The sequence below is a fragment of the Grampus griseus genome (genome assembly GCF_964374135.1).
Source record: "Grampus griseus genome assembly, chromosome: X".
Classification (NCBI taxonomy): domain Eukaryota; kingdom Metazoa; phylum Chordata; class Mammalia; order Artiodactyla; family Delphinidae; genus Grampus; species Grampus griseus.
In genome coordinates this window covers 115,598,367-115,611,203 of record NC_138999.1, presented here as the reverse complement: position 1 = coordinate 115,611,203, position 12,837 = coordinate 115,598,367, and the positions used below count along the sequence as shown (strand labels likewise).

The 12,837-nt window shown below is 45.3% G+C and overlaps 1 protein-coding gene across 3 annotated transcripts in view; it reads right to left on the bottom strand.

The window, feature by feature from the left end:
• Window positions 1-5,412, bottom strand: part of INTS6L (integrator complex subunit 6 like) — a gene marked incomplete at its 5' end in the record, with an annotated part of 49,384 nt that extends 43,972 nt beyond the window's left edge. For 2 of the 3 annotated variants that reach the window (XM_082681813.1, XM_082681815.1), the window contains 2 exons: window positions 5,078-5,155; window positions 5,297-5,412. In XM_082681813.1, the coding sequence (XP_082537939.1) occupies window positions 5,078-5,155; window positions 5,297-5,407 (189 nt within the window). Of the gene's footprint in view, window positions 1-5,077 lie in introns of all 3 variants that reach the window. The other variant, XM_082681812.1, reaches the window with a different exon arrangement.
• Between the last annotated feature and the right edge of the window lie 7,425 nt (window positions 5,413-12,837).

Below are 12,837 nucleotides of genomic sequence, written 5' to 3'. Positions count from 1 at the left end.
TTTAAGTGAGATCACATGGTATTTGTCTTTCTCTGTCTGACTTATTTCCCTTGACATAATGCCCTTAAGGTCCATCCGTGTTGGCACAAATAGCAAGATTTCCTTCTTTTTTATGGCTGAATAATATTCCATTGTATGTATATATCACATTTTCTTTATTCATACATCAATGGACATCTAGGTTGTTTTCATATCTTAGTTATTATAAATAAGCTGCAATGAACACGGGGGTACTTATATCTTTTCAAGTTAATGCTTTCATTTTCTTCAGATAAGTACCCAGAAGTAGAGTTGCTGGATCATACGTTAGTTCTATCTTTAATTTTTTGAGGCATCTCCATACTGTTTTCCATAGTGGCTGTACCAATTTACATTCCCACCAACAGTGGAGGAGGGTTCCCTTTTCTCCACATCCTTTCCAACACTTGTTACTTGTGTTTTTGTTAACAGCTATTCTAACAGGCCTGTGGTGATATTATTGTGGTTTTATTTACATTTTCCTGATGATTAGTGATGTTAAGCATCTTTTCATGTACCTGCTGTCCATCTGTATATCTTCCTTGAAAAAATGTCTATTCAGATCCTCTGCCCATTTTTTAATCAGATTGTTTAGTTTTTTTGCTACTGAGTTCTGTACATATTTTGGATGTTAACGCCTTATCAGGTATATAATTTGACAAGATTTTCTCCCATTCAGCAGGTTGCCTTTTCATTTTGTTGATGATTTCTTTCCCCCTTTTTCATTTCAAAATTACTATCATCACACGCTTCAAATGGCCAATGAGGAAGGTGAAAAGGAAGCAAGATCAGGGGAGGAACAACTAATTATAAAAGTCAATGCCCCACTTTTGTGGCATTTTGAGTTTTCAATGCACCTTCCATTGCCTCCGGTTGTTCTCACCAGCCACGTTGCCACTGTTTCACCCAAAACCACTTCCTTAGCTTCCAACCACAATGAAAGGCTCCCCTAAAAGTCACTCCTTTTCCAAATAAGCCCCATAAAATATACTCATGGGCATATGAAAAAGTTAAGCCTTAGTTTAAAATACCACTAAATGCTTGGAACACAGATCATTTAAAGAGCATAGGTTTACTTCTTAAATCTGTAAGCCAAAATACTGCCTTTGCTGATACATGTTGACAAAGGCACACAGATACCAGTAAGCAAGGCTGGCTACAGGATGTGAAAAAGCAACACTCAAGGGAAAATTGCACTTTTTCAAATGCTCTCTGTTTCAAATTACAGACTTGGGATATTTCTTTGAAACAACTCTCCCTATTTATTAAAAAAAAGTCTGTACATGATTTATACATGTGTTTCAGCTATTTCTAGAAAAATGACTCAGTTTTATGTTTAGAAAAAAAGCATTTCCTTCAATAAAAAAGAAATCGCTTTAAGAAAGTAGCTTCAAACATCAAACCATTTTGAATACTTATTATCTACTCCAGTCTCACGGCTCACTTTCTTCTTGGTGCCCTCAATTTGCTCAGAGTTAGTAGTAGCGACAAGCTTACCTCTGCTATTCACTGAATAAAAGGAAATTATGACTCATAGCAAAACAAAACATACAAGACAGCAGAACCTCAGCCAAAACTATTAAGAATTATTATACCAAAAAAAGAAAAAGAAAAAAAAACCCCACCCCACTTCTTAAAACCATGTATTAGTCTTATAAGGATACACTGGAAATTTAAAAATATTAAAAGGCTTCATCCCAGCTGTGTATACTAAAGATACCATTGTATAAATGTAGTGTTAACATTTGTGACACTATGTATAAAACCTGTCTACAAAGCAACACTTGAAACAGATGTAGCACAAAATACTTGCATTTCATATGCTTTTTATATGGTTCCCCAAATCAAACTTAATTCCATCCATGCCCAGCTGACTGCAAGTTACAGGTATGACTAATTTTAAAAGAGCACATAGCCATGTCCTAAGGGGTATGCAGTGAGAAGCTACTAAGTCCTGGGTGAAATACTATATTCACATGCTCAACAGTATACTTTAGTGAAGAATTCCAGTCACAGTAACTTTTCACAACAAGATTTATTGTCAGAGCTTGTAAGTGGATATACTGGGAATAGTTCCACGCCTATTAGGAAAAAAACCTTCCAACCAAATGCACAGCTCACGCCTGTTACACCACCAGCAGAACTGAATCTTCTACTAGGAAAAAAAAATCGGTTTTGCAGTGTTTAGCGTTGGATATAACCAAGACCTGAGAAATAAGTAGGCAGTTACTTTGACAAGAGATAAACAATGGCCCTCCAACTGTACAGAAATCCAAAAATACACTTCACGTTATTCTGCAGAAAAACAAGTTAACAAATAAAACCCTATCTAACATCACTTTGCTGAAAGGACCTCAGGGTCCTAGCGAAGAGTGCAGTTTCAAGTAGCAACTAAGACGCCTGCTGACAGTCAAATAAAGACCTATTTGATAATCAGTGTGACAGAAAACAGACATTTATGGCTCCCAGCTATTAGCAAGTGAAAGATTAGACTAAATTTTAAGAAAAATTCACCAAATGTTCTAAAATTTCAGACCTTCCAAAATGGCTAGATCCTAAAAGCAAAAGAACAAATAGTTACCACATGCTGAGGGGAGGGACGGGGGTGGGCAGCAGGGAGTGACCGAAAGGGACTCACAGAAAGAAAATGCTACCAAAATATGGCATATCATTAGAAATTCAGGTATAGACAGCAAAATGACAAGAACATCATTAAGATCATTGACCATTCCCTAGCACGTGTAGTTATCATGTAAGATTAAAATGGAAAAACCTGAATGACTTTAGAGAAGACTAAAGAAGATAACTCACGATTAGCAACTGAAAGTATTATACAAAGTATCTTCCCACACCTGCCCTGCATAAGAAGAGAAAGATCAAAGTCAGCTTGGAAGAAGGTTTTTTACTTTAGGAAAAAAGGTAGTGTAGAAGATGGCAAGATAAAAAGAGCTGACAGATGAAATTTCCACTAAAAACAAAATTCAACTTTTCCCCTCTGTTCACAGAACTATCTGGAGCCTCTAAAATACCATGGATAAGTTACATAGCCACTAAAAATTTTAAGTATGAAGACTATGTGGCAACCGGGAATAATTCACAGGACAAAATAGGTGGAAAAGGCAGAACTCAAAGTAATATGTACATTATGATTACAATGCTAGGTAAAAAGCTGTAATGATGGTTGTTAAGAAGGCGGCCAGACTTTCTTTTTCTTTTCCAAAGATTCTGTAAATATTGCCATAAAAGTTTTATAGATCAAAAATCATGTTTAAACTATGAGTCTTGGCATTCAGGAAAATGTTAAATAAGTTATTCCTTTCAAGAAAAAAAAAGGCACACTGCTTTGTAGTTTATCCTTTTAACTACTTCAAATTAAGGAGGATTTCAAATGGCCACACTACAAACGGTGGGTTCTTATCTGTATTAGTACTCAAACGGTGTAGACTTTCATACTTAGGATGGACAAACATCTGCTTTTCTATGTGGAAAAAATGGTCACACCCTTGTAGGAAACTGACATGTTTAAAAAGCTTATGGCATTCTTAAAGATGTCTACTTGCTCCATTTTTCTAAATAGATAAATCAAAAACGGAAAACAAAGCATCAAAACCAGACCGGTTTTCAGGGGAACCTACTAATCAAACTGTTAACCGAAGCTACGAGTTACAAAAGTAAAGCCTCTCTGGTTTTATTTCTGAAGGAACGCTCTCTATAGCCAACTATTCAGTTTGGTAGGTTCCATTCTTTCAAACACCTCACTCGGCTAAAACGGATTACAACACATCCAGTGCCTCCCCGACCCTGTTAAGAGAATTCTGAGAAAAAGAGGGTATCTAGCGAAAGACGTCAAGGATTATGGTGATGTATTTTAAAATTTTCAATATGCAAGCAGGACTCTTATGCAGGTTGCTTTAATAGTCTGAGTTCTATTTTATCGGGCCACTGCAGGCAAAGCAGTTCTTTATCTCCTCACCATTAGGACAAGGGTAGGGAGGTTAAGTGCTCCCTACTTCTCTCCTGTAGGTCAGAACCCTGTGGATCAAGTCATCGCATTTGACTATTGTAACCGCGCTCAGCGAGTCCTCCCCTTCCTTCCTTTCTTTTCCCTGGACAAATCCCTACGTGACTAACACAAACCTAATTTATGATGTCAGTAGGTAGGCCAGGTCCCTAAAAAGCTCTGTCCCCGCGGGTTCAGACTCTGCATCTCCCCGCCCCACCCTGTCGCGGCTTGGGTTGGAATCGCCAATGAAACACTAACAGTAGCTAAGGTAACAGAGCCGGCCTTAACCGGACCGATGCCGGAGAAGAAGTAAAAAGAGTTTCTCCGGGCCTGGGGGTTGGGAGGCTGGCTCCGCGGACTGATTTTCCATTGGGTGGGGGTGGGTTAGAGACCACAGAAGCGCAAAAGCAGTAGTCTAATCTTTGAAGGCCGGCGGCCGGCTCTGCCACGCTCTCAGCAGGAAGGGGAGGGGAGCTGGAGGAAGAGGGGGAGGAGAAGCGGCGAAGGAAGGGAGGAGGGGGGAAGGAGGGGCCGGGGGCGGAGCCAGGGCTCCAGGAAAACCCGCGCGCGAGCCCGCAGCACCTCGGGGCGGAGTCGCCGGCTCCGTCCGGCCCCTCGGCCTCCACCGCGCGCGGTGCGCCCCGAAGGGGCGGGCCCGCCCGCAGCCTCCCTCCGGGTCTCGGGCCCTCCTTCCCCTCTCCTCCCTCCCCTCCCTCCTTTCCATCTCAGCAGCGCCCTCGGTCTCCCTCTCCGGCTCATACAAAAGCAAAATGTCCGCCATCTTCCGAGGCGGCTGCGCTCGTCGCCGCCACCGGCCCGGCTCTCCTGCGCTTTCTCCCCGGGGCCGCCCTTCCCCCGGTCCCCTCCCCGACCCCCGGCGCCGCAGCTCCTCGGAAGCCGCGGAGGCGCCACTCACCCCCGCCCTCGCCCCCACCTCGCCCCGCCCGCCCCGCCGGGCGACGCAGGACCGCCTCGGGCGGGGGCAGGGGGGCTCGGCTGCCCAGGCCGACAGGCTCCCGCTTCCCGCCCGGCCCACCCCCTGGATGGCCCCTTTACCTTGATGCAGTACGGGGGTTCGTCGTAGGTGACCAGCATGTACCTGTCTCCGCGGCTGGCCGGGTCCCGGGCGCGCAGCTGCGGGACGAGGGATGACGGAGGGGGCCGCGAAGGGAAGGGGGGAGGAGGGGGCGATACCAACGTTACAGAAGCACCTAAATCCACCACAACCCCCATCCCTAGGGAACTCTCCCCATCTCTCCCCTCCCCTCCCTTTACCTTCAAGAATAACTCCACAGCGCCTTTGGCAATGTCCAAATAGGAGGTGCCCAGGTCAGTGCGCTGGTTCATAGAGGCGGACGTGTCTATGAGGAACAGCAGGATGGGCATCTTCCCCCGTACCCCTGGCTCCGGTCCCCACTCTCCTGGCCCTCTTGCCCTCACTGCCGCGTTCTGCCACCCGAACCCTCAACTCTCGCAGAGCCAGGGTGCAGGGAGCAAGAGTAAGAGGGGGAGACGGGACGGGACAGATGGAACTGCTCCTGGCCTCCTCTTTCTGCAGCCCCACCTCTTCTCCCTCCAAGGGAACTTGAAAGTGTGAGCGTGTGTAGCCCTCGGGGCCCTCCCCCTTCCTCTCTTCTGCCACCACTACTGCCGCCGCCGCCGCTGCCGCCGCAGGGACTATTGCCCGAGCATCGGTCCAAGCTCACTGAAGCGCTCGCCCCAGACTGAGAGCTGTCTCTGTTCACCAACACACAACTTCTGTCCGCTCACCTACCATGGGCACCATGTGACCAGAACCCACGCCATTGGCTGCCAATTATATGTTATTTGCATATTCATTAGATGACAGGGCAAGGGGAGGGACTTGGGCGAACCCTGGGAGTTGAAGTTTGAACCCAGGCAGGGGGTAAGGGGAAATGTTAAGGACCCTCCTTTAAAGGACTTGGAAGCTGTTAAGATACGTAGGGTGGTTTGGATGGACTTTTCTCTTGCTCTTCAAAGATGATAATTCGAAAGGAAGAGTGAATTTGAGCAACAGTTGTGCAGAGGTACAGAAACAGATGCTTGGACAGGCTGTACAGAAGACGCTTTGCTAACTGCAATCGATCAATCCTGCCAGTGGCTAAGACCAAAACATTTCAGAAGCAGCAAACTTCTTTCCTGGCAAGACCTACTCGCATTCCTTCAGATCCCTCCCCACGCTTGATCAGTGTTTGTAAGTCGGTCGCTGGCCTTGCATTCCGCGTATATCTACTGAGAAAGGAAACTAAAACTTAAACACAGTTACCTAAACTGGCCTTTTGTGTGCACAAGCTTCTTCAGTTTCATTGAGCACTTTGAAGTATTGCCCTGCCTGTGATAATTCCACCCACTGTTGTGTCTGCGCAGCCTTTACACATGGAAGGTTTGCCATCCTGGATTCTGATTCATCTCACATTTATTGAGCACCTATGAAGTGTCAGCCACCCACGTTAGTCTCATTTAGTCTTTGAAATAATTGTGGTAGGTGGCATTATGTTCAATTTTCAGTAAAGGAAAGTGCAGCTCAGGGAGATGAGGACAACACTGAGGGATGTTCTCAGGTCTGGCTCTATGGAGAGTCTCAATGAGTGGCCAATCACGCTTGGCTGACTGCTTCATGTAACTCGAATTTTAAATATGGAGGTGTGTATTCCCAGCAGTATGCTGTGCACAGCGTGGAATCCTGAACTTCAGTGAGTTTACAACTTCATTTGATATGTTCCTTGTAATATATATAAAATCCATATTCAATAACATTTTCATAAAAGTAAGATTTCAGAAGAGGCCATATAGCAATGTATGAATCAGGGACAAACAAGTGGTGCAAATAAAAAGTGCAGTGGGGGAATTTCCTGGTGGTCCAGTGGTTAGGAGTCCATGCTCTCACTGCCGAGGGCCTGGGTTCGATCCCTGGTCAGGGAACTAAAACCCCACAAGCCGTGTGGTGTGGCAAAAAAAAAAAAAATGCAGTGGAAGCAATGGTCCAGTGGTCTCGAAGTTCAGAAGGTTTCCTAGATGAGGCACTTGGCAGGAAGGGAGGGATTCTGGATTGAAAGGAATGGTGGGAACAAAAATTCAGCCAGAGATACTAACATGTATAGCACCATTCAGACCCATCTGGGATACAGCTGGTGGGAATTAATGGGGAAATAAGGATAAAAAAGACACATTTGTTATCTCACAGTTGCCATGAGTCAGGGGTCTGGGCATGGTGTAGCTGGATTCTCTGCTTAGTCTCACAAGACCACAATCAAGGTGTCAGCCAGGCTGTGTTTTCATCTGGAGGTGTGAGTGGGAGAGAATCAGATTCCAAGGTGAAGCTGAATCCTGCACGGATGTTGGCAGAATTCATTTCCTTGTGGCTGTCTGCTTGGTGGAGGCCACCCTCCGGTCCACCTGCACTTACCTCCCTCCCATAGGTTGTTCACAGTATGATTGTTTGCTTCTTCAGGGCCAACAGGAAAATCACTCACTGCAGTCTTCTAAGATGGAGCCTTATATGATGTAACTTAATCATGAGAGTGCCATCTGTCACCTTCGCCATATTCTATTGACTAAAAGCAAGTCACAGATCTTACCCACACTCCCTCAAGGAGAGAAGATTACACAGGACATAACATCACGCAGGGGAGATCATGGGGACCATCTAAGAATTCTGCCTCGCATTAGGTGGGGATGAGATTATTACCTGGAAACAAACTCTGCCTCATTCACAGTTTTTGTTGAAGTCAACTCCAAGTCATAATATAGCACTTTCAGCCCACTGGATCACATGCATGGGGTTGATTGCTTGTTTAGACTATCCTTTGGTGAAGAAATACAAGATTTCCTATTAGGAGCTATATATATACACACACATATATTTATAAACAAACATATATTTATTTATATAATAAATATAATCAAGATATTTAATTATAAACATATAAATAATATTTATGTATTATGTATATGATATATTATAAATGTGTATGGACTGTGATATGCCCCAGTTCACAGTGTTTATTTCTTTGTTTATTTCTTTGAAGTATAGTTGATTTACAATGTTGTGTTAATTTCTGCTGTACAGCAAAGTGACTCAATTATACATATAAATGTTCATTTTCCTATTCTTTTCCATTATGGTTTATTGCAGGATATTGAATATAGTTCCCTGTGCTATACAGTAGGACCTTGCTGTTTATCCATTCTATGTGTAATAGTTTGCATCTATTAACCCCAAACTCCCAGTCCATCCCTCTCCCATCCCCCCGCTCCTTGGCAACCACAAGTCTGTTCTCTATGTCTTCACAGACAGTATTTTAAGATGACATTTTAAAATCTTCTTTACAATTTTCCCCTAACTTTTTACAATGAGTATGCTTTGCTTTTATAATCAGGAAAGAGGCTATGTTAAAAATTACAAAGTATCCCAAATACAAATTACAAACTTACCAAAAGAAAAAAGAAAAAAACCCTCCAAGGTGAATACTATTGAAACAGTTTTCCAAAAAATGCTAAGGAAGCACAAACAGTCTTAGTCACCCAGTGCTCCAGTGGGACAACAGCCATGTCTTCATTATAAACTACAAAAGTGACAATATACAAAAAATAACCGGGGGGAGGGGTAAATTGGGAGATTGGGATTGACATATACACACTATTATATATAAAATAGATAACTAATAAGAACCTACTGTATAGCACAGGGAACTCAATACTCTATAATGGCTTATATGGGAAAAGAATCTAAAAAAGAGTAGATATATGTATATGTATGACTGATTCACTTTGTTGTACACCTGAAACGAACACAGCATGGTAAATCAACTATACCCCAATAAAAAAAATAACCATCTGGTGGATTTACGAGTTTATTCAGATTAAACCAAATTCCAAGCCCTTAGCCTGAAGCCTCTCCTTCACTTCCTAGGGGAAAGTAAACCCTGCATTATGCTGGGGTGGGTACTTTTATGCGTTTCTTTGACACACACCAACACTAAGACCCCCAGAGCCCTTTCTACATCTTTCTCTGCTACAGAATATCAGCGCCGCCCCCCTTGTTATAGGTTGACTTGTGCTTTGGCTTTGCTGCTGTTGGAATGTAAACTCCTGGAGAGCAGGCTGAGCCTATAACCAATGCCTGGTGCCAAGTACCAGCTCAATCAATTGTTGTTGAAAGAAACAGTTGCATGTGCTATGGCTGCCCTTCTTTCATCGTCTTCCCAGGTGCCCCTTTCCTCGGGGTGCCCGGCCCTGCCTGTCACCCCACCCCAGAAGCTCCCTGTCCCTGTGAATGCAGGGTCTTTGGGATTTGGGGCCCAGTAGGCCCCTTCAGACCAAGCCCTGGAGCTGACCGCGCCCCTGCCCCCAGGCAGAACCCCTGCAGCTTCCAACTTTCAGGCCCACTTTGGCTGCCACCTCTGGCCAGTTAACAGAATTCTTTTTTCGCCGCAGCTCTATAACCTACACCAATGTCCCTGTCTTCTTTCTGGTTTTCTCCTGCTTTTTTGAACTCCTGAGCTTTTGAAAATAGTTTCCTCTTTTCTCTTCATGTCTCTACTCTTTTTTTTTGCTTTTCTTCCACTCGTAGCCTCTAAATCAATTCACTTTAATACTTCACCATAGCCCCTCATTCCAGGCCTTTCTATTGTACCTCGTGTCTGAGGTTACCAGATATCTCTGAGGAAGGAATTCTTATCAAGCACTGCTCTCCTGGCCTTCATTCTGTTCACAACAAATGTTAGCATGCTTTGTGCATGTTTCCATTTCTTGTGGCTGGCCTTGGGGCGGTCCACCACCACACAACAGACTCTCTGTTTTGGTGAGGGCTGTTTTGATTTCTCACTCGCCAAAGATTTGTTACCTCTTGCCTTTAAGCAGGCCCTAATCACCGCATCTTGACAAAAAGACCTTACTTAACCTGATCACTACCCCCTACCAAATTCCAAATTCCACCATCTACTCCCTCCTCAAGGCCATGCAATCTGGTTTCTCTCCCTAGCACTCTTTGGAAACTACTCTGAGGTCCCAGGGGCCAGCTCCTGGCCAAATCCAATGGTCTGTTCTATATTTTCCTTTGTCGACTGTACAGCCATTTGTCACTTGCCTTTCTGAGCTTCCCCTGCCCCCGCCACCTTGCCTTTCATCACCTGCCACTTGTCCTGGAATCTTCCTTACCCCTTTTGGACTATTTGCTTTCAACTTCTCTGACTTAATCTCTGTCTCAGTCTTTTCCTCCCACTGGTCCCAAAAAGGACTGTGTTATTTCCACAATCTTTATTCATTTAGCCATTCTTTCTTTTATTCAAACATTCCTTGGGTGGACCTTCTATATGACAGGCAATGAGAATATATTGGTGAACAAGGGACACAGCACGTTATAACAGTTTTAAGAACTTGGATTTGGGGGTTCGAATCCCAGCTCTGCCGTTTACTAGCTCTGTGACCTTGGGCAAGTTACTTAACTCTGCCTCAGCTTCATCATCTGTATAATGGCGGTAACAATAGTACCTCGTAGGATTGTTATGAGGATTAAATGAATTAATATTTACAGAGTTTACAGAAGTGCTTAGCACAGAGTTATCTCTGTGTAGGCATTAAATAAAAGAATAGATATAGTCCATGGCCTCATACATTACATTCTAGTGGGGAAAATAATCGAAAGTGTAGATGCAATGTTTTATTAAGTGTTATGAGAGAGGAAATGCATAGTGCTCTGGGAGCAGTGGAAGGAACGTGTATTCTAGAAGGGCTGGAGAGGTCAGGAGGACATACAGAGAAGGTTTCCTGAAGGATATGACTTGCAGGAAATGTAGGAAGTAGCCTGGTGAAGGAGGGCTCGTGGAGGTAAGGAATGGGGCAGGCGAGGAGGAAGAATGTTCTAGGCAGGCAATGGTGAGGTGGTCAGATGGTGAGAGACATTGAAAGAAAACCAATGGAAAAAAGAAAGTTCTGTATTGCTAGAGTGTAGGGGAGCGGGGTGCGGGGAGAGTAGGATGAGGAGAGAGGTGGCTAGAGATGAGCTTGCGGGGCGGGGGGGGTGAGAGGAATCAGGTCATGTAAGGCCTACTAGGCCCTGCTGAGGAGTTGGGATTTTATCCGGCAATGCGGAAACTGTGGGTCCACTCGCTGACACAGGCGACAAAAGAAGAGATGCATATTTGGAGCGGGGGTGGGGTGTGTTCATTCAACAAATGTTTATTAAACATCTGCTATGTGCCAGGAGTTTTTCCAAGAGGCAGATATACATCAGTGAACAAGATAGACCCAATGGGACTTCCCTGGTGATCCAGCGGTTAAGAGTCAGCGTTTCCAGTGCAGGGGACACGGCTTCCATCTCTGGTTGGGGAACAAGGATCCCACATGCCGTGCGGTGGCAAAAAAAAAAAAAAAAAGCCCAGTGCCCTGCACGCAAGGGCACAAGCTGGCTGAGTGAAGTATAAAAGTAAAAGTAAGTCTCCGAGTGGGGAGAAGCTGCCCCCCTTTGACTAGAGTCGTGAGTGCTTCATTTATTAAGCACTATGTACCAGGGCAGCCTTCCTGAGAGGTAAGGGCTATTATTTTTCTTCCCATTTTGCCAGGGGAGGAAACTGAGGTTGCTCAGGTGGTCAGCCGCCCAATGCCGGAGCCCAAGCTTCCCTCCCCGACTCTGCAGGAGCAATACCAGAATGAGAGGGGTGTGCGGGGTGCCTGAGAGCCTGAACACATTTGAAGGAGCCCAGCATGGGAGCAGCTCGCCAGCAGGGTGCAGAGGGGCCAGAAGAGAGAAAGGAGGGTGGGAGGGAGTCCGCCAGCTCCAGGCAGCACCACAGGCCTGGGAGAGCGCTCTCTTATTCCCTGACAGACTGGCCTTGGATAACCCATCCTGTGGGATTGTGTGGGACCTGGCTTTGCTGTGATCTGCCTCCTGACACCTATTGATTTGGCCTGTGCTCAGGAAGCCTGATTGGAGGAGAGCTGGTGAGGGGTGATGGCTATGGTGGGATGCCCAGAGAACTGAGGGCAGTGGCCCAGGAGGTAACCTGGGGCACCAGAGATCCAGGCATCTGCCAACCGAGGGCAGCGAATTTTCCAGTACAAGGCCTGGCACAAGGCTTTTTAGCTGCTCCCTTCTGCCCTGGGCCCAGGCACAGCAAGTGGTATGGACATTTATAGACCTGGTTACTCTGAGAGGTGGCGTAGGCTAAAAATAAAAAGAGCTGATGATGAAACTTGGCCCAGGGCAGCCCCCAGACAAGCTCCCCAGCGGGTTTTGCCACTTGGATAACCTCTTGTCACCAGTCAGGGGGTAGGAGCCTCTGGGTGGCAATCGTGGAATCTCCCTCTTTTCCTTTCATATCTTCTGTGATGCCCCCCTCCTTCTATCTCACTGCCCTGAGGCCACTGCCCCATGTCCCCTGTGGTATGGGACTTCAGTGAGGAACTCACAAGGCAAGAGCATCCTCACTCCTTCTGTGGAGCTCCAGGGGGCACGTCACACACAAGGAGTAACCACAGCCAACTGGAGCCCTCCGCCCCTCCCCCATCCACCAGGCCATCAGGTACTGGGGAGTTTTCACCTTGTAGGTGTAACTCAAATTCATCTCACTCCTTTTCCCTTGGTTTAGGCCCTTTGCATCTTAGTTAGCGCATGGCAATGACATACCTCTAGTTTCTTTTTTAACTTCTGGGGAGGATTAGTGTTGCGGAAAATTCTTCAACAGCCCTTACACCAAGCTATTTCCACTCATAAAAAAGAGAAACTTTTCTATTCCTGCTAAGGCATAGATTTCATAATTCTTCCCTCTCCTTAAGGCTATTTTTTTTAATTGACA